The following is a 22,150-nucleotide window of genomic DNA, read 5'->3' on the forward strand; positions in this document are numbered from 1 at the left end:
TTTATTCCTTTGTCTTTATAAAATTAAATAAAATGTCAATCATGAAAAAATGACTTCTGTGGACAGTGTTGTACATGTATATATTCTTAGGCTGATGGTTCATATGATGATCCAGAATCTCCTCGTATTCTTTGCCACGAATAAGGAAAAATAAAAACTTCATATTGAAAACTATAAACATACAGACAGCTGTTCAAAACTGTGTTCAACAAAAATAAATCTCATTTTACGTAAAAAAGACAGGCAGAAGCAAAGTGTGTACAGATATAGATATTTCTTTATTTGAGTGTCTTTCAATCACTGTGTCCAGTTCTTGCAGCAGTTACGTTTGTGTGTGCGAGGAATGACTGACTAGGTCCAGACAAGTCTCTTCTGATCCCCCCCCTCCCCCCGTCCCGGATCCAGCAATATAGAAGAACAAAATGTTTGACTTTGAGGTTTCACCATTTGTCTCTTACATACAAACTGTACATATATACTTTTACATACATCATCAACATGTGGAAAGAATCCTATCAAACTGTGATACCCAGCTCAGACGGCATGCTGAATGCAAGTACTGATTCAGTACACGAACATACGCTATATATGCACGCGCACGACACACGTGCATACAAACAGGGACACACACGCACTTTTTTTTTGTCTCTTTTCACGCACTAACACATTTTATACAAACACACCAACGCTGAGCTTTTTACACCCCTCCCCCTTCCTCGGGCGCATACACATGCACACCCACAATCACACACACACATACAAACACACAGAATTAGAGCAACATGCAGCCGACGGTTAACACTGCAGGATCGAGCTTCTGACCCATTATACACACTGTTTTGAGAATAACACTCTGCTCCATTTCTTCTTTTGCCATTTACCTGAAACGTCATCATGACAACGTATCTTGAACATGGAGAATATGCCTCTGTACTGGCAAAAACTGTGACAAAATGTAGCCGAACTAAGCTTGAAAAACAAAAACATTCAACATAAAAAATTTAAAAAATAAAAATAAAAAATGAAGCCACCGTAGCAGCAGTTTCGTGAACATGATCAGCACTATTTAGCCATTTCTTTTTTTGTGTACAACAAACTATGATTGACGGCACAATGTAACACAGGCAGAAATGTGCGAGTTTAAGGAGAATGCAAAACCGTAAACAAACGTTTTAATTGCAGTATGTATAAAAATATAATATTCACCGTGCCCTTTATTTCCCCCTCTGTTGGAAGCAGCATGAGAGGCAGAAAATCACAGATCCTTTGTGTCCTCATCCTTGAAAGAAGATGTTTCTTAAACGTACGTGACTGACAGCTACAGACTCACGAGTAATGAATGGAATTAACTGTCGCTCTATACAATGTTCATAATACTTCATTTGTCAGGTGATTTTTTTTTCTCCCCCCATTCTTCGCATTCGGAACTAGAATGCATAATAAGACAACTTCCCGCCTTGATATTTTTGGTCGTTTGGAGCAGTGTGGGTGAGTTAAACAAGTGTGCTTGTGTCCAAAAAAGTTGCCAGTTTAGGTAAAGGGAATGAAAAACAAAACATTTTCTGCGCTATAGCAAGAGCCGCGGACCCCCTTGGAAGGCCGCGACTCTTCAGGTGTCGCTAAACGCATATGTGAGAGCACGAAACAGGACGTTGGTGAAGAACAGCATTTGTGATCAAGACACCCCCCCCCAAAAATAAATCTGTCAGACACAGAGAAAAAAAGTAGGGATACGACACTATTCCTCTATTTTATGAGAGCAAGTACAGACTGATTCTGTAGTTCTTTTGACAGATTATCACAGGTGCTTTCTTCTTCATCCCCTGAATTCAAGTGAAAAACGTATGCAAGTGCGTTATTTTCCTTCAGGGCCCATTCAAATTTCTTGCATTTTGTTAGTTTCTTGCACTTTTGCACTATCCTGCAGAGCAGACAGTTCTTTGTTGAATGCCGTATGGTGGAACTAGACTGGTATGTAGTAAGGATGGTTCCATGTTCGAGTGAGAGTTGCAACTTAAGAGTGATTCAGGTAGGCTCGTGTTTGTGTTTCCATGCCTCTCTCCTCACTCTGTTACCTTTTTCCCCATGCAACTAATCCTTACACCATCCCTCGTCTCCTCCTGCAGGCTGCGGATGCTAACGGAGGGAACTATTCGTACTCCAGGAACTGTTTGTGGTAAAACAAAAGGTACCTGGGGAGATAAAAAAGTACCATGAGGTCATCACTGATAAGGGCGCAGTCTCTTTCAAACAGCTATTATAAGCACAAAACATCCACATACAGCTTCAGCATGAGGCACTATGCTCAACGCTATGACTTGCTCACCCCTCGCTATCCAGGACGTCCTTGATGCTGGCCTTGGTGATAATGGCATCGTCGCATTTGAACCACTGGTCCTTCTGCTGGCGGATGAAGGTGGTGTAATGGCCGCTCTCTAGTGTCCCCTGGTGGTTCACCACTGCAAATAAGCTATACCTGATTCAGACAGACAGACAGACAGACAGACAGACAGAGAGAGAGAGAGAGAGAGAGAGAGAGAGAGAGAGAGAGAGAGAGACAAAGAGGCTTAATGCTTAATGAGGCTTAAACCAACGACCAACAACTGATACACCTTGGTAAATAAAGCTTAAAGATCTTTACAAGACACAAAGTAGAGATGAACAACATGGTGTTTCTGTGGTGCACTCTCCCCAGTGAAGTGAATGAAAAAAAAAAAAAAAATTCAGGTGACAGAGTGACAATAAAGTGGTTACTTTAGGAATATTTGGAACCTGTGCTGGTTCAGATACTGGCTTATTACAGATGTTTGCCGTACTTGTTGTCATTGTTGAAGGGGTCCACGGTCTGCTGGTACTGCCCGTTCATCCGGCTTTCTTTGCTGAAACACACACACACAGCAGAATGTTAGCTGCAACAACATAAACTGGTGTGTTTGTCTTACAATGCAAAACAAAACAAGGAAACAATTTACTGCGACGTGTTTTGTGCTTCTTAGCATTCTCTGCATTTCTGTATTTGTATTAGTATACCAGTGTGCACATATATGTCTCCAGTATTGAGTTAAACAAATACAAATGCATTATGTGGATGTGATCAGATTATGCACTCTGAACAGATACGAAGCATCCAAATATTTGGATACACATTGATTAAATTATCAATCAAGATCTCGGATATTCATCAAGGACAAACGTGCATAATATCTGGTATTAGCTGTCTTCATTTGGATTGTCACCTTGAGGCCATGAAGGGGGTCATGTCCAGCTCCAACGGGAAGGAGACGTAGGTTGTGATCTTCCGCCGCAGTTTGGCTGAATGCTCAAACCTCTGAAGGCCAACAAAGGAATGAGTGTTAGAACAGCGCTCTCAAGAGCAAAAGCCGCTAAATTAGCAGTCCAACCATCAAACCCGCGCTCTTACTTTGAGGTGAAAGCAGGCCACGATGGGCAGCTTCTTCATGGTCAGCTGCTTGGTGGACTCCTGGTAACTATGGCAACCGCTGCACTTGATCTTAGCGCTGCTGCCGAGGTGCTCTGGCCTGGTGAACCTAGACGGGAGAGGATGAAATTTGGGTCCAATGAGTTTGTGTCTATGTGTGTGTGGGTGCCTTTATCCTTGAAGTCTCCTGTGAATTTGGGAAGAACAGGAATTAGTTTTCATGTGTGTTTGTGTGTGTGTGTGTTGCTTTTCTCTGAAGGGTTTTGGTGTGATGCGTCTGGGAAGTGGTTTTACACCATTTATGTCTCTGAATTCGTCAGTGCATGCATGCGTTTATTTCAGTTTCGGATACAAAATGCTGCACTGCTTACTTCCATTTTGGTACTGCAGAGAAGGAGGGAGTTTATCAAAAATGATATAATAAATATTGTCATATAGTCAGTCACCTGCGTAGACAGTCCGTGAGCGTCGTGGCTCCAGTGGTGTGACTCTCTCCATTAAGTGCTGATCCGTCTCCCCCGGGGCTGAGGGGCCAGAATGGGGTGGAGGAGCCTGGCAGGTCCAGGCTGATGTCCCAGAACGGGTCTATGGTTGTCGAAACACCACTAGGAGGAACACAGAGAGACGCATGAGATGGTGAGTCTGCATGGGGAGATGAAAACGCTGCAGATATCTAATGTAGATTCAAGGAGTTGCTGTGTGTTGATTTGTACATCTTCCAGTCGGTTACCCACGTCATAGGCGGTACAGCAAGACACTGCACTTTGTAGTTTTCCTTTATTCAGATAGACATATAAGTGAGAGGGAGACAAAAGAGGGAGATAGTAAGAGTTCTGGCATCAGCTACATCTTGGCACCGTGGCTTAGACTCTTGCACTCCTAATGTTGGCAGCTAAACTCGTTCATCTGTGCGATGAAGATAATTCTGCTGCTGAACATCATTGGGAGGCGCACGTTGCAGCTTAGTGCTGGCACTTAAGGATATAAAAGAAATGATATCGGCTGACGGCGTTCTTGAACTGAGAACATTTGGGTGGAGACCATCTTTTCTAAAGGACGCCCTTCCCTACCATCAAGCATTTCTTTAAACCGCCTCTCTAGTGCGGGGCTGCAGAGGGTTGGAGCCTGTTCCAGCGCACATTAGACAACACCCCCCCGCCCACATTCGTATCTCCAGGCGGTTTGAAGTCTGCAAATCACTGATCCTACATGTCTCCAACAGTAGGAGGAAACCAGAGCATCCAGATGAAACCCACACAGCTGCATGGAGAGCACGCAAAGTCCACACGGAAAGGCCTCCCCCTGCAGATGGATTCAAACCCACGAACCTCTGGCTTGTGACACTGTTATCCACTGAGCCACCACCCAGATCCCAAAAGATACCTGAACAGAGTAAAACTGTTCAATTAAGAACCATTGAGAAGATATTCCCATTCGTGTCTTTCAAACCACTTCAACAAACCATCCGCCGTTTTGATTGCTCCTGTTTCCACTACTGCAATCCACTGACTTCATGTTAAACTCAAGAAGCTGTAGCACAATTACAATTAGTCCAAAGTTCTGCTGCAGGATTGCTAACTAAAACTCTGCAGCGTTGCCATATTACCTCGCTGCTGCTTTCACTACACAGGCTTCCTGTAAAGTATAGGATAGAATTCAAAATCCTTCGAATTAATTCTAAGGGAAAGCACAATTTGGCTACAACACGCAGTGAGTTGCTGATCCCATACAGGTCTGCTAGGCCTTTAAGTACAAGGGGTTCTGGTTCTGCCCTCCTCAAAGCTCAAGACTCGCGCTAACAAAGCTTTTGTCTCCCTCTGGGGGTTAGACCAGCTTACTTTGTCGAGTGTTTTAAATCTCATCTAAAGAATGATTTATTCTCAGAAGCGTTTTTTTGTTGCTTCCTGGCCTTGACTTGTTCTTATGCGTTTACCATTTCTGCTCGTCTTTGCTCTGAATATGTATTCAAATGCTTTTCATTGTTGTTTCTGTAACTTTGAAGCACCATGTAATCCTGGTTTTGAAAAACTCTAAAATAAAGTTTTTAAAAAAAAGTAATACATACAAAGTACAGGTTATTACTTTTTCATGTAGAGGACAAACAGGTGTTTAGATTCACAGTCTACAGAACTTCCCCATGTCTTCATTGACTGTGGGAACTGGATTTAAATTAGAACCCGCTTATCAGTTTGTTAAAAACATCTGATAAGTGAGAGTCTTCTTTTAGCAGCTACAACTGCTTACAAGGAATGTAACATGAATGATAATAAATTATGATGGTTGTTATATCCAGTGCTTTAGCATTCGGAAACAGCGTGTTCAGTTACAGTAATGGTTAGCTGTCATTCATTCTTAAGTGTCCTTTTTTCCATATTAACTTGCACCACCACACTGTTAACATAACTTACATTTACGACAAATCCTATCCAAATAATATGGTATGTGAATATCGTTGCAAGGGAATCAGTTGTCTTTGAGATCGTCAGCTGTCGCAGGTCATGGTGGCCCTCTCAAACACAGGAGTGCTCCAGGACGAAGAAAACAAGGGATGGACATCACTGCTCCAAAATCTGTACATACCTGGTTCACCAGAAGGTTTATGTTTATTTAAATGTCTACTAAACCACATGCCAGAGGAAAGTTACGCACTTTTTACTGTGTATTTTCAATTTTAGAGTTAGAGAGTAGACAGTTATTCTGCCAAACTTTTTTTCAAAAGTTATTGATTCAAGTTGATTTCATAGGAAACTGGTTAATCTACCGAAACTGTGTAGATTTGATTATTTTGACAAAAAAAATGTAATCACGAATCAGTAACTAATCATCTTACTTTGTAAGATGGGGAACTTTTTGTAGAACTATGATCATCAAACAAAGAAGTTCAAATGAGTCCAGCTCCAACATCTAAATGCTGCTTACAGGTGAACGCATAGATCATTTGTATCTAATAACACATGGATAACACTATCAAAACTGGTCATTCTGCATAATAACTAATTTTACTTTTGGTGGGTTCTATTTTTGATGAGGGACTTACAGTGTGTTAGTGATACCTTTGCTTGAAAAAGTATCTCTGTACTTCTTCTGCCACTTCAACTGACTGAAAATAAAAGTTATAATTTAAAAAGTGAATCATATGTTGCTGGTAAATTCCTAAATGTCTTAAATGCATCTCACGAGCACCGGCGTCTGATGCTTTCTTTGACCACCAGGTGGAACTAGAGATCAACTTTACACACTGCACATGTACGCCATGAAAGGGTCTTCTTGTTGCTGCAGTGTGCCAGTTCAGTGTGTGTGTGTGTGTGTGTGTGCGTGTGATTGACGGTGCACTCTGTGAATGATGGAGGAGAGGGGAGGCGGGAGGGGTCGCCTCGGGGCACGGAATTAGAGGGTTCTGATCCGGGCTGGTGAGAAACAAGTGAAGTGTGTCATTGTTCAGCGGCTGTTCGTTCAAGACAGTAAAAGCCAGGCGCACTGTAACATAGTGGAACAGTGCTGTATGACAATGCCGTGGCGTACAAGGTCGTGGCTTTGCTCTGTTTGCTTTCATCTCTTTTTACAGTCTCTGGTGATGCCGAAAAGGTTTTTCGTGTTGCGTTTTTTCTTTTGGAAGAGACCTCAAGCACAAGCCCCACTTACTGGCAGACTTGACAGGTGACGTCAGACTGCAGGCCCCCTGTGAAGATTTGGTCGATGATGCAGTTGCAGTGGTTGGGGTTGTTGGCTTTCTTCCCGTTGTCGTCTGTGTGGATAGAAATGCACACACACACACACACACACACACACACACACACACACACACACACACACACACACAGTCACTAAAAGCAATGCTGTGTAACTTCACAGCCACACTCTCTGCAGGGACACACACAAGGATCCAGGAGAGATCAGTGCTGTGTCTCTCCATCTCTCTGTCAGCCAGTGCATCTCTCTCTTCTCTTTTCATCCTCTAAACTCCACTCATCCAATCGTTCCAACCAGCTCACCCCCCACTCAGCTAAGAGCTTCCTCTCTGTCAGTATTCCTGTGTTTTCCGCCTCCCTCACACCTGTCTCTCGTCATTTGTCTCTACATATTTATCTTGTTTCCTGCATCTCTGTGTGAATGTGCGCCCCGACCTTTGCAGTGTCGGTGCAGGACGTCCAGCGCTGCGATGAGGAACTCGTGGGCGTCCTGCTGCTCGTAGCCGGCAAGGTGACGGGCGTGAGTCCACACCAGGTGAAGAAGACGGAAGGGGATGTGTGGCGACCGATGGCCTGAGTAGAACTGGAGAAAGGAGGAGTGTGTATGTGTGAGAGAGAAAAAAAACGCTTCTTCTGCTCATTTGAACACACAAAAAAAAGGGAGAGAGTTACCTCCTGGAAGAGTTGCGACATCTCACACACCAAACAGGAGTTGCTCTGCATCTCACATTTGTGCCGGTCGGACAGGAAGAAGTCGCGTAACAGCGGGGTGTGTGTCAGCGCCTGGACAATGCAGTTCATGAAGCATGTGTTGCCCAGGTTTATCAGACCTCGCAGGCCTGAGGGAAAAGGGAGGACATTGAGAAAGCCAGATCATTTTCTTGGCTGCTGCGGTGGGGCATCTGGGGCATCTAAGCTGCAATGCTGTTAGGGGTAGACACACACACACTCATGCCCGTGAAGCCCTTGAGGCAATGCAGGGAAACCCTTGCGACCCAAATCACACAGACACAGACAACGGGAGAGGGAGGAGAAGAAAAGCGGGTGAGAAGGTGGAAGGACAGAAGGAAAAGGAAAGACGACAGAGGAGGAGGGAGAGGAAGGCAGGATGGAGGTAGTGTTCTCACAGATGAGCAGCCAGGCCTGTAATTTCCTTCACCTAAGACAGTGCCAGGGATGTTAATGATGCTAGAGCTCATCCCTGCAGGCTGCTACAAGGTGTTAAACGTATGCCAGCTCTCCTCACTCCCACTCCCTCATTCTGGTATTCCTATGCTGCTTCAAATATATTCTGCTGCTTTTTCTCTGAAGACAGTAAATGACTTTATATTCACAGACAGATGCAGGTCTTCATACAGGATTTACTGCAGTCTCAAGTAGGGCTGCAACTCATGTTTTCTTTCTTGACCAATTAATCTTTTTTTTTTGTCTTCCCAGAGCCCAACGTGACTTCATCAAATTATTTGCTTGGCCTGAGCAACAGTCCAACACCAATCAGAAAACCAGCAAATCCTTAAATGTTTGGAGCTTGAAACAAAGATTGAATCAAGGGCAACTGGCTTGGTTGAAGATACTTAAAGATATTTCGCCTCTCGTCCAAGGGGCTTCTCCAATTCTAACTGGCAGGGAGTCCCAGCTGCTTAACCTCTGTGGGTCCATTATCATATTTTGGATAGGGAGGGACAGATGGTTTGAAAAAGGAGTAAAGGAAGTCATTAATACCAAAGTGGAGAGAGCATCTCTAAAACGGGGGAGGTCTGCAACACCACTTATCCCCTACCTACAAGGCTGTCCTTTCACAAAATTAAAAAGCTGGCTGATTAGAGAGGATACATTTTTCTGGAAGCTTGAAGTAAATGCCCTCTGGGAGGAGATTTAAACTTGTTTTAAATCTGAACAGGTTACAATTTGACTCTTGAATGTCAAACACTTCAGGGCACATTAAGTTTTTCCCTTATGGTTTTCTTTGTATTTATTTTATTATTTTATTATGTTTAGGTTATTAAAATCCTGAGCTTATCATTAATATTTAGTGTACCTTGTTTGTTTTATTTATATGTTGGTTTTATTAGTTTGTCGTGTTAAATGTACTGCCTGTGCTGCAGTGTGAGCTCAAAAAGGTATGTTCCTTTTAACAACTGTTGTAACTGTTGTAATCTAGTTGTACAATAATATAACAGTATTTTGAGATCTGACCCTACTTCACCCCGACGACACCCACACAAATGTAGAGTATAATAATGCATGTACACCAAAATCATCTGTGGATAAGCAAACAATACATTTCAACAATATAACAGCTCAACTAGATCACTCTTATGTCACCAAACAGGCAGCGGAGAGAGAGATGACGGAGCTGCTTCATCTTTCTACATTTTCACGTGATCCTCCCTCAGATCTGCATTCTGTCCCTCTCTCTGGAACGAAGCGTTTGGCCCAGATTGACATCGAGCTCTTTGCAGCTACACGGGCATCGTCTCTAACACTGCTGTGTGTGAGCTGAGAGACGAAAAGAGATACTGACCAATAGTACAGTTGGAAGTGATTCTCCTCCTCTTGGGGTTGTGGCGGAGGAGCTCTAGCTCCCTCTTGGTGGGCTCCCACGTTGAGTACTTCTCCCCTATACCTGGAACACACAACACACACACACACCACACACACACACACACACACACAAAAGAGGATTGCATGCTTCCCTCTTCTCCCCTTTTCTAACTTTGGGGAAGACATGTTCTTGCCAATATCTAGGTAATAATGCCTCAGATTATTGTGACAGAATGTTGAAATTCCATGTTTTGAGTAACACTTGGTGTAACACTCATGGGGAGACATCATACAACTTTTGGCATGGTGTGTGTGTGTGTGTGTGTGTGTGTGTCACAGCTGTGTGTGTTTAGCGCCATCATACCTTGCATTTTCCAGGCTTTCCTCTGTTCTTCTTTGGCAATCTGTTCCATGTCTTTGTCATAAATGTAGTCTTGGCACATAAAACAGTAAATTCCTCCATACAGCAGGTCAATCGCTAGAGAGGCGGTGGAGGACAAGGGGAAGAGAAGGGAAAAGAAGAAAGCATGAGAAAGCCGTTCTGTTCAAATGCAGGGACGGATGAGTTTATCCGTTTGCCAGAGGGTAAAAAAGGGCTGTGCGTCGGCACGGGCTTTTCAACTGCTGACTGCTTCATCGCTCGAGTCTTCTTCTATTCAGGCCACGTTGCCATGGCGTCGCGATGCCAGGTAACCGGGGCTTATCTGCTGACATATCAGTTATCTGTTAACACCATCCAGGAACAATCAGAGACACCTCGGGGAGACGGAGAGAGCAGTGAGGAGTCAAAAGGTGAGGAGAAGGGACGGGAGAGATCACGCAATCTCTCGCAGTCACACACACCCGCTTCAAACAAAGACTCAAAGTGTCCGTCCACACCTGCTCTGTACACTGTAGCTACCTGTTTGCTGTTGCTATAACAACCTGCCCGTCGGCTTCTGCCAGCTGTCATCCTCTGCAGGTACGACGGGAGGAAGAAAAAGGACGCAGGAGGAGGAAGAGGTAAGGAAGGGAGGAAATATGAAATTTCACTGAATTTGACAGGAGAGAGAGCAAAAGGAGAAAAAGACAGCGAGAGAGACGAGGCTTAGGGTACACGTGCGATTAGATGTAATCCCTGGACAATTCTGAATATCGAAAGGGCCATCAGGTAACCATGGGAACAAGAGGAGGCCAAAAAGAGAAAAGGATAGAGACGGAGATGAGCCCAATACAAGGCTGCAAACATGCACTGACCAAATAGCTCTGAGGGAAAATGCATGAAACAGTTAGATGAAAGAGATGGAACGGCAAAAGAGAAAGGAGGAGAAGCAGGAAGGAGGAGGGGCCGGCTGTTAATGGAGGCTAATTCCACAGGGTTTTTTAAAGACGTCTTAATTACCTCCTTACCAGTCTGCTGAGATCTGTCCCTTTTAAAAAAAAAATAAAAAATCTTCTCTTTCTCTGTATTAGATCTTCACTTGATTTTTTTTGCAGCATTATGTCATCAGCTAACCTAATTAAACTCACAATTACACAAATACAAACACACACACACACACACCAGAGGGGGGGTTTCCTGAGCTGAGCGATAACGCAGAGCAAAAAAGGAGGCTTCTTAACAAGACCAATCGGCAATTCTCAACATCTGCCAAACCAGCTTTTGTGATGGACACCCCGAGTGTCTTTGCTGCGGCACTGCGCTCCTCCAAACACTGCAGTGCAACATACTTCACAACAGCCTGATTCTATTATGTGGAGTGAAACAGAAAGCTACTGGGTATCGCAGCATTTAGTCTAGCAGGATGACGCCTTATGCTAAAGATCATATGCTGTTTACGGGATCTTGTGTTTCCTCCAAAGTCTATAATAATATCTAATCTAATAAAAAAAGGTTTGTACAAAAAGCTTACTCCATCAGACTCAGCCACCACTTTATTTTAACTGGATACTTTTACTTGGATACTGATACAAATATTAGAGAGTTTAAACATTCGGGATAGATAGCTAATACATGATGTATTAGCAGATTTTCTTCTTCTTCTTCTTTTTTTATTTATTTAAAACACATAACCTTTAAGTGTTGTTAATGAAGAACTGACCTGGAAATTTTCCAGATGAAAAAATAACCTGTCAGTATGTATACTGTGTGATGGAGACACCTTTGTTTATGACAGGACAGTTGAGAGAGACAGGAAATGTGTAGCAGAGAGAGAGAGAGGATGGTATGGGGTGAAGGGCCTTGGATCTGACTCAAACCTGGGCCGCTGCAGCAAGGACTCAGTCTTTGTACATTGAGTGTTCGCTCTAGCAGTGAGCTATCTGGCGCCCACTGGAGACACTATTTCTAAATATTCATTAAACTAATATTTAGAATTTTTGTAGTGCAATATTTTGTTACGTAAAGGCTGACATGTACATTGATAGCGATATCTGCAGTAAGCTAATTAGAACTTCCATGATTAGTCGATTTACTGTCAACTATTAAATTAATTGCCAACTATTTTATACTATCAGTTATCAGCATTTTGAGGGGTCTTTTCTGGTTTCTTAGGTCCCTATTTGACAGTAAACTGAATATCTCTGGGTTGTGGCCAAAATGAGACATTTGGAGACGTCATCTTGGGCTTTGGGAAACACTCAACCATTTATCACCATTTTCTGACATCAGTCAAACTACTCGATTAATCGAGAAAATGTTTGACAGATGAATCGATAAAGAAAATAATCATTAGTTGCAGCCTGAAAGCCAATATCGTATGCATCATCTATTCAAATCAATGAAATCTTTGGCTACAACCTCGCCCCTGCCTTCGACTCTGCTTCACCTCTGCAACACCACTGTATCTAATGTGGTGACTATTGTGCAATATGTACATGCTTGTTGTTGTGAAATACTAAACTTTATGTCATTATACACTGTACACTTTAATACTGTCTATATATGGAAGCCCTAAGCGGTCATCCATTTTTTCCCTTCGTTTTAAAGCGATAACTTCCTCGAGATCTCAAAATAACAAAACACTAGTTTAAGATGGGTCGGCAGGTGCATTTCTTAAGAAAAATTTCAGGTCTGCTTACTGTGTCTGTGGTTACTTCAGTTGGTAGAGAACAGGACCCGCAACCAAGGTTGTGTGTTCTATTCCCATACTGGATGATTAAAAAAAAAAAATTATATTCTTCAACAAAGTTCTTACAAGGAGATTCAGGGGAAGCCAATCAAACATTACCTGACAGCTGTTTCAGAGGTGAACCTATGAAATAGCCGTCAGGAAATGGGTGATTGGATTCCCCTGAATGCAAAGCGCAGGAATTTCCTCTGCCTTGGGATGGGAAATGAAAAGTCCATAGGTTAATGGATGTGGACCAATCACCGGGACGCACACACTCCAGAAGACAATATAAAAGAAGAAAAAAAATTAATCCAAAGTGGGGATAGAACATGAAACACTTTGACTGCAAGTCCTGCGCTCTACCAACTGAGCCAAGAAGAGACAATGGAAGCAGACCTGAAATTATCCTAAAGAAACTAACCTGCTCACCGCTGTATTAATCTAGTGTTTCGTTATCTTGAGATGTCGAGATAATTATTCTGTTATCACGGAAAAACGAAGTAAAAAAATACGTTTGAATGGACTTTTCTCAGCAATACTTTAGTGATTTGCATGTAATGTTTTGATTATTACAGGCCGTGTGTCCCTGTGGGAGTAGCATGGGACGGGGAAAAACAGCCAACTGTTCATGGTGTTCAGCGAACACCCACGTCTTTGTTCTAATTTAGAGCAGTCCAGATTGTGTCTGTTTGATGCAAACGCTTAATTTGGTCAAGTGGAATACAACTTTCCCCGTTTCTCACCGCGACCGCTCGCCAGCAAAGCAACCTTCAAGCTCAGCTTCTCATTTTAAAAGGAAATCAACACAATCTAACGCAGATTATCAATGAAATCACTAACGTGCCAACGTTTTACGTTACCTTCTCTGACCTGGAATAATAATCCTGTCAAAACAAGGCAGAGGCAAATCTCGTGTGTGTTTATGGGGTAGCACACACACACTAGATTTGCCTCTGCCTTGTTTTGACAGGATTACACACACACACACACACACACACACACACACACACACATACACACACTGAAAATTTTGAAGAATTTTGAAGGAAGCTGATGTGTACCCAATAAAACAGATTCTTTGCATGTGTAAACGTGCTTCATTTTAAAATCAGCCACCAAGACAGACCTCAGTCCCTATTAATTAGTAAGTTCACTAATGCATATATTCCCTCTAATGAGCAACATGGGGCCAAATACACAGGTGACATTCAAATCCCCCTCGAGGCTGAGCCTTTTAGACTGTGTTGCAGTTATGTTGCACTGGCTTGCATAACAGCTCTCTCTGTTGCTCTCGATTATTTTGCTTGATTAAATGCATCACAAAACCACAAATCAGTCAACAGTCAGGCCGGCTGAAAAGACCAACATATTACTAACTTATAGCCGACCCTTAAATATAGACTCGCAGACACATGCGCACGCGCTCTGGTGTTTACGAAACGGCAGCGCTGCATCCAATCACGCCAGGCTATATTTTCATTAGCCACTCAGCCATTTAATTAGCGATTTTATCAGCCTTTGTTTTGAGAGATGCATTAGTGACAGCGTTGTGTATGGGTGTGTGTTTGTGTACATGATGTACTGTGAGAGTGTCTGTTTAGGAGGCTGGGACCAACTCATTTAAGCAAAGGGGGGTAATTGCAGGTCTGCATGCCTGGTGTGATACCATGTGCATAACAGACCCCTCAAAACACACCTGCTCCACCTGCATCTGTGGACACAGTGAATGCCTATGTATGAGTGTTTTTATATACAGTCTATAGTATGTGTGAGTGTGTGTGTGTGTGGGTGCAATACCTAGGTTATGCCTTTTGCTCTTGGCATGCTCGTGGATGTGTTTTTTGGCAAAGCAGGCGAAGAAGACGCAGTAGAGGCAGGAGTGGAGTCTGTTGAGGTGGGCGCCACACATGTGGCAGATACATGACTTGGCCTGGAAGAGAGGGGGAGGGGGGAGAGGAAAGGAAACAGAGAGAGGAAGATGCATTAACACAGAGAAACAAAGGAAAAGATCATTAAATTTTTTGCTCCACCAGACACATATTTGCTACTGTATCAGTGTAATCAGTAGCTCTGGTTTTATCAAGCTCATGTTAGGAAATACCATAAAACTTCAATTAATAGCCTGGGCTTGTATTTCTGACTTTACGACCACTTCAGAGGTAGGGAGACCACTTCTTTTTTCTCTTGTTTACCATACAAATCTGTGTAGCATGTGTCCATATTGATTATTTTTGTATGCACAATCTAAGCAGCTTTGAACTAGCTCAAGCAGGTGACCAGTTGGGCTTTAAGAGACTTTATACGTCCAGAGAACTTAAATAAAAAACGAGCCAGGTTTCTAATTGAGATCTGCGTTTATTTGTTGCCACACCAGGCCAAAAGGACAGGAGTCTAATTGGGACTAGGCTTTTTACGTCTTAAAAATTCTAATTCAGAAACCACAAAAATGGAAAACACAGCTTTAAAGATGCACCTATCATTATCCTTACTTTAAGTGAAACAGACATTGGAGCGTCCTTATCTTCCGTAATGTGACATATTTTCAACAAGGGTTGTTCGTATTGGCGATTGGATCGGTTATCGACAATTGAAGGTCAGCGATTGGTTTTTCATGTGCCAATATTAAGGCGATTTTAACTATCACAATCAGAACTAAGATAACATAAAAACAGTCTCTAGAATCTGAACCACACTGCAATGTTTCCCATTCATTCATTTATTTATGGTGACTCGACGTGCCACAATATCAACGCTGAACACCACATACGATTTAGTATGAGTTTAATCATAATTCATGGTGGAGCTGCGAGCAGTGCGTAGATTCACTCAGCACCTCTGCTCTCTCTCTCTCTCTCCCCATGATCAGATGATGTGAAAATAGAGACGATCGCCCAACCCTGTTTCCAACTGAAACAAAAATGTGTCGGTGGAGTTTAGTGACAAGGGGGATTTGGATCAGATCCCTCAGATTTGATTGCGTCACTCAAAAGTGGGCGTGACCTATAAAGGTCAGGAGGAAGTTTAAATTAGGCCCAACCACATTCTTTTGGAATTGTAAACAAACCTGAAGAAGTGGACGTAGTCACAGTGCCATCACCCATTGGTTTATAGCCTACCATTTTGAAGCCTCGAGTTTGGCATCTTGGCCGTCGCTATTTTGGTTTTTTGGAACCAGACCTGACCATATCTGAACGAGAGGGTGAAGCTAGCTAGCTTGGTTACTAAGATGCATGCGTAATTCTAGTTTGCTCTGATACTAATTAGGATGCTAATTTTGGCTAACACTGTGAAAGCTTTAAAGTTCTTAGACAAAAACACAGACAGCACCCAAAAACAGGTTCAGAGCAGCAGGAAGATTCCCAGACCATGGGTGTGGCAACGGGCCTTGCAGGCGTAGGAAGTGGTGATGGGCTCCCATTTAGTTTTTGGCTTAAACCATGTAATTGTGTGTTAGGGCCAAGCCTGACATGGCATACATCATTATTGGCCTCCTTTTTCTGTGGCAGCTAAGAATAATTTTTCCTTCTACCGGTGATGCAGAATCACAATAGGTGACAGGAAAGCAATATAGGTGTGAGAGAGAGAGAGAAGTGTGCGTGTGTGGCTGTACATCATGTGAGACTGAGAGTATGAACATAGGCCAAAAAACCTCAGGCCTCTTACGTGTTTTGTCTCGTATTCTGTGATTTTTTGGGGGGAGGGGGGACTATAATGACTAAAGTGGCTCATGGTGATACTGTAAAATCAGCGCAACACATGTGAAAATCCAAATTGGTGTATGTGATTGTTAATGATGAATACGTTCCTATATATTCTTTCACGTTGGAAAGATGGGGGAGGGGGTGTGACTGTGGATGGAGGGTAGATAGCAATGGTTCAAAAGCATGCAGATGAGAAGCTGGGCATGCCAATGAGCCTGCTTAAGATAATGGATGTGAGGATGTGAGAAGAGATGAGCAGTACATGGAAGAAGAGAGTTTGGGGAAATAAGGAAAGACAGGAGGGAGAAGAAGTTATGAGAGCAAAGAGAGACAAAGACAAAAGCAGAAAATCGCAGAGATGAGATGAACTTTCCTGAATCGAACCAAATGCGAGATTAAAACGTTTCAATTTTCCAACTGGTCCAGATTGAATTCACAAAGGCAAAAACTCAAACGGTCCAGAAACTGTCCTCCAAATACTTGAACTATTAAATACTACTACAGTACTTTGACGTACTGTTGACGCAGTTATTTAACTTTTACACAACCATGCTCAACTGGGCATTGGAATCCATTCTCCTTCATTTAATCGCTAGAAGATCATTTTTATTGGGGTGGCACAGGGGGTATAGGGGTCATCCACTTATCAGAAATTCCGTGGTTCGATCTCCAGCTCTCCCAGTATTTCTGTCCTGATGTGCAGTTGGCACCTTAGCTTCTGCCATCACTGTGTGAACGAGTAAAAGTTAGGTAGTGTAAAAGCGCTTTGAGCGGTCGGAAGGCTAGAAAACCGCTATACAGACCATTATTTATATATATATATATATATATATATATTTATATTTACATATACCTCGGTGTCTTTACACACCTTCTCTGGTAACTGAGAAACATTCTCTTCAGCCCAAATATTCAGGAGGCATCTCACCTTCTTGTGAGGTTTGGTTTGTCCCTGGCTAGTCGCCATTTTGGTAGCAAAACAGCATGAGAAAACCCTTTTTTTGACACATGACAATGGTACACTTCCCGTTATTGGATTGATTGGAGTTCACACCAGAAATTAACCACTCCAATTCACTTGACAGCGGTTGGAGGCAGACCAGAGAATGATTGTAAATGTAAATGCTCTGTATTTGCACAGCGCCTTTCTAGTCTTTGCAACCACTCAAAGCGCATTTTTACACTCCCATCGTATTTACCCATTCACACACCGATGGAACAGCCATCAGGGGAAATTCGAGGTTCTGTATCTTGCCAAAGGACACCTCGCCTGGAGGAGGCGGGGATTGAATCTTCCGATTAGGCAACCCGCTCTACCTCTTGAGCCACAGCTGGGTCTGCACAAAGTTCGAGTTCCAGCATTCACACCGACAAACCACACCAAGGTGGTAAACGCTCCAGGGTTTGGTTCAACTGGATTAAACAACGTCGGTGTGAATTAGATGCTAATTTCATTCCTCTGTCAAAAGTCATAAAATGTGTTCGGTTACGTTCATCTCCAAAGAATGTAAGGACGCAGAGTGTAATAGTTAACAGAAAAAGAGGATGAAAATGGATTGGGGTACTGGTCTGTCTGAAAGTGGACTCCAAACTAGGGTGTAATGTTACTCTACCATGTCTTGAACCGAGTCCCATTCCATATGTGCGGCAATTCTGCTAACTAGACTCAATTCATGATTCTGGTCAACATTAGATCCAGGCTTATGGTCTTCACATGTTTACTGATAGAAAAAAAAAAGAAACAACAACCTTACTTTCTGATTATTTTAGCATATGCTTGGCTTGATAAGTTTACAAAATGGAGGAAGAAACACAAATCACTGATACTTAGTCCAGACACACACACACACCCCTCCGTGCATAAGTGCTTAGACAGCACATGAATTATGAAAAGGCATCAAAATGCAACAATCTCTCCTCACTCATTCTTCCTACTGCCAGTGGTACAGTATGCATGTGTGTTTTTCTGGTCCCGTGTGAACACTGTATTCATGTAAGAATCTGCGTCTGCCAGTCAACACATTTTTACATCCTCTACTGTCATGCCAGCAAGAGTCTAAGAGTAGGGCACACATATGGAGTAGTTATGGACACACACACACATTAGTCCTGCTTTAGCATACTGGCCATGTACTAAGAGACTGGTCACTCAGTGAGGCCTTGTGGTCTTCCTAACACCCAGAGCTCTGTCCATGTCATGTTTCTCAGAGCGCTGTGATGTCAGGTACAAGGATGTTATGTGAGAAGAGCAGGAGACGGTAATAGGCTGGAAAAAAGCCTGGTTAGAAGAGTACAGTAAGGGAGGATGTTATCACACTGTGCACAAAATGCAACATCTGTCCCGTCCATTGAAGGGAAAGTCCTGCATCCAGATAAGTGAATTTAATAAGGGTTATTCCCTCCAAAACAAAGGCATGCTATCAAATAGTGTGTTTCCAGACAAAAATAACACAAAGTGTAGGGAAATGAAAAAGAGGTCACTTTAAAAGACAGAGGAGCAACAACAACATCACCCTCTCAATATTTAATATTCTAAACTCAGTTGTTGTATGTGAATGTTAGTTTCTGTTTGAGCACTTAGGCTCAGTGTGTGAATGCAGATGTAGTGTAAAAGCGCTTTGTGGTCAAAAAGACTAAAAAGGCGCTATACAAATACGGAGCATTTACTCCTCCATGACAGTAAACTGAATATGTTCACCATTTTATGCACCAAATTACTAATCGATTGATCGAGAAAATAATCAACAGATTGACTGCATATGAAAATAATTGTTAGTTGCAGCCTGACGTAAAGGTGACGCAGTTTCCAAATGACTTCAAACCTTTGATAATCAGCTAACATTTTTGGAATGGCCTTTTATTGTGGCCAGCCTAAGGCACACCTGTGCAATCCTCATGCTGTCTGATCAGCATCTTGATATGCCACACCTGTGAGGTGGATGAATTATCTCGACAAAGGGGAAGTGCTCACTAACATAGATTTGTGAACAATATGTGAGAGAAACAGGCCTTTTGTGTACATAGAGAAAGTCTTAGATCTTTGAGGTGAGCTCATGATGAATGGGGGCAAAAACAACAATTTGGCGTTTATAATTTTGTTCAGTATATTTGATTGACCATCTGTCTTTTTGCCACCAGCTTTGAGTTTAAAAGCCACTGGACCTCTTTCACAAGGTTTTTATTTTATGTTGCTGAACTGAGCGCAGGCAGCAGCAGCAGTGGTGGTGGTGCAGGCTAACAATAGACGGTCTTAACAGGACAGGAAAAGTACTGCTGATACTGGTACCAAGCTCAGAGTTTGAACAACACGAGCTCACAAGATTTCGCAGGTCTTTGGTCTCACGTTTTGGTGGCATGGGGCATACATGTACACATGTGATTATTTGTAAATGAAACATGCAATAATGAATTTACCTGTGGCATAACTGAATGTTTTAACATAGGGAAATGAGAACGCACCATCCTGTAAGGCTGCAGTCATCCTCAGTATCTTGGGGAAAACACATTTTTTGCTGTTATGTGTTGTCATTCAGATGTGATTAGACACTTCTAGGATCGCCCCCGTAGCCAACCAAAGAGTAGGGCCTTTGAATTCTCAAAGTGAACAAATGCTTGAAATTCAATCTGCGTCAGAAGGTCAGTGGACTGTCTGATGCAGACTAAATGTTGATTGTGACCATCTGAGGCTGACACTAGAGGTAACGGTCAGCATATAGTGGAAAGTGAATGACGGAAGAACTGTCTGAAATATATATGTAACTGAGCCACAATCAATGACAATGAATTGCCATGTGAGCCCTCCTGTCTTCAGGGGGCAGAGACACCAATAAGCACGCCTCCTCCTGGCTTACACTGATCTCAAGTAGATGACAGGGGACCCAGGGTTGTCCCAGAGCACATTTAAGTGCAGGATGCATGTAGACAGGCTAGCACACACCCACCAACACATTGAAGATGCAAGCACAACATGTTCATGCTGCTTATATATGTACCCACAAGGTATGTGCATCTCTACAATAAACAGGACTCAATAAAAAAAATACGTTTTTAAACACTGTGCCCATATGAAAGCCAATGTGACTGATGACACACACACATCCTATTGCTTTACCAGTTGATCCTGTCATGCAGTACAAAGGAGGCAACGGTGCATCTCTGTCATTGTGGCTTGGGGTTTGCAGGATAATTGCTATAGAGTGCGTTGTGGGGAAAAGATTACAGTTAGGTTGGTTGGTTGGTTTTAAATCAGTGAATGTCCCCTATGCGAGGAAATGGCACGGTGTAATGCTGGCCTACGGTCTGCTGGAGGAAGGAAGTGGAGCCACTGCAGGCGCAGTGCCAATGCAAACAGATGCACATCAGCTTTCTGATCTATTATGCGGTCTCTAGCTTTCAAGTAAGCTAACGTTCGTGGTAATTTAAGATAATGTGCGGGATTAACTGGGTGACTCGCTGGTAGCTTGCCTCAGTTTTAGCTGTTATGCAGCTGTGGCGAGTCTTTCAGGTGTTTGCATTTAGGCTAGTTCCGAGCCCGAAAACAAGACTCTTAGCGTGGGTAGTATTTGACTGAGCGCATACAGTACTTTGGCATTCACTGCGTCGGATGTTTGTGTTGTTTTGGAAGGGCGGGGAACTGTCCACGCACGCGACGCAGGCTCACACATGAAACACGCACAGTTAGGGTCCCTTCAAAGCACCCGTTTCCCTCTGGCACTTGTTACCTTGCGTTTTCTGGTCTCGGCTGACCCGCTCCACACGAAGCACTGATAAATAACCCGTAGGTTCTGCTTCCAGTTGTCCACTTTGAAGCTGTTGACATGGGGACAGCCTGCGGGACTCATGGTAGTCACAGCATCCGGCTTTGCTGTCCTCTAGGCGATGAAACCTGTTCAAATCCCTCAACGCAGTACCCAGTCCAAACGGGCAGGTTGGTTAGCTTGCCAGGTTCGTTATCCACCGATTACTGCGCTCTGGCTAACTGGACATGTTCTGGGTACAGTAACGGAGGCACGCGCAGTACAAAACATCAAGACGACACTCCAATATTCCTCTATTAGACATTAAACATTATATAAGCCTATGCATTTAAATCCACAAAAGCGCTGTATATGTGGTTCTTCAAATTCGCTAAATTACATGTTAGCAAGCTGGCTAAAGTTGGTTAGCACTGGAATTTCAACAGTAGCTTGCACCGTTGAGTGTCGTCAAGACCCACCTCATTCATACCGTGGACCAATGAGGTGCGAGTGCTACGCATGATTGGCGTGTGCCAACTTTCTTTTTCCCGGTTAAATCCCGCCTCTACGAAGCGTGTGCTGCGTCGTGATTGGTGCCATTTTCCTGCAAGCCACATCCGCCTGTATGTGGACATTGATTGGCTAAAGCCTAAATCAGCTTCATTGTACAAAGCAAGAACGTTACAATGTGTCAATCGAGAGTGGATGGAAATTCATATCCACCTTACAGTGCACGCAGAACCAAGTGGATTAGGATATTTTCACAAAGGCATGAAACCCAGATCTATATTCTTAAACAATTTATTATTAACAGATCCACAATCGCAAAGCTTAAGCTCCCAAATGACATGACAGTTTGGTTTCATCTGTTGACTTCACCTCTTGTAATAACAAGCTGTCAAAACGGTTTTCTATACAGTGCTCTAGCGACCTCTAGTGAATCCGACCT

The 22,150-nt window shown here is 43.0% G+C and overlaps 1 protein-coding gene across 1 annotated transcript; it reads right to left on the reverse strand.

The window, feature by feature from the left end:
• Window positions 1-259: 259 nt before the first annotated feature.
• On the reverse strand, window positions 260-21,680 carry usp22 (ubiquitin specific peptidase 22). Its single transcript, XM_038735988.1, has 13 exons — window positions 21,187-21,680; window positions 14,562-14,694; window positions 10,037-10,150; window positions 9,653-9,754; window positions 7,801-7,967; window positions 7,564-7,711; window positions 7,082-7,184; window positions 3,886-4,044; window positions 3,422-3,548; window positions 3,237-3,328; window positions 2,817-2,879; window positions 2,327-2,476; window positions 260-2,192 (listed from the first exon to the last, which is right to left on the reverse strand). The coding sequence occupies exons 1-13, from the start codon at window positions 21,304-21,306 to the stop codon at window positions 2,150-2,152; spliced, it is 1,521 nt and encodes a 506-aa protein (XP_038591916.1). The 5' UTR covers window positions 21,307-21,680; the 3' UTR covers window positions 260-2,149.
• Window positions 21,681-22,150: the final 470 nt, after the last annotated feature.

Source organism: Micropterus salmoides, unplaced genomic scaffold (assembly GCF_014851395.1).
Source record: "Micropterus salmoides isolate LMB-PRFRI ecotype aquatic unplaced genomic scaffold, ASM1485139v1 Ms_hic_scaffold_21, whole genome shotgun sequence".
In the NCBI taxonomy this organism is placed as follows: domain Eukaryota; kingdom Metazoa; phylum Chordata; class Actinopteri; order Centrarchiformes; family Centrarchidae; genus Micropterus; species Micropterus salmoides.

Bases quoted from the DNA above. Each gene is read 5' to 3' on its own strand.
- usp22 (XM_038735988.1), bottom strand. From the start codon at position 21,306: ATGAGTCCCGCAGGCTGTCCCCATGTCAACAGCTTCAAAGTGGACAAC. The intron at 9,755-10,036 runs GTATGATGGCGC...TGTGTGTTCCAG, and splicing joins GAAAGCCTGGAAAATGCAAG to GTATAGGGGAGAAGTACTCA. The intron at 3,549-3,885 runs GTGACTGACTAT...TCTCCCGTCTAG, and splicing joins CTCACGGACTGTCTACGCAG to GTTCACCAGGCCAGAGCACC.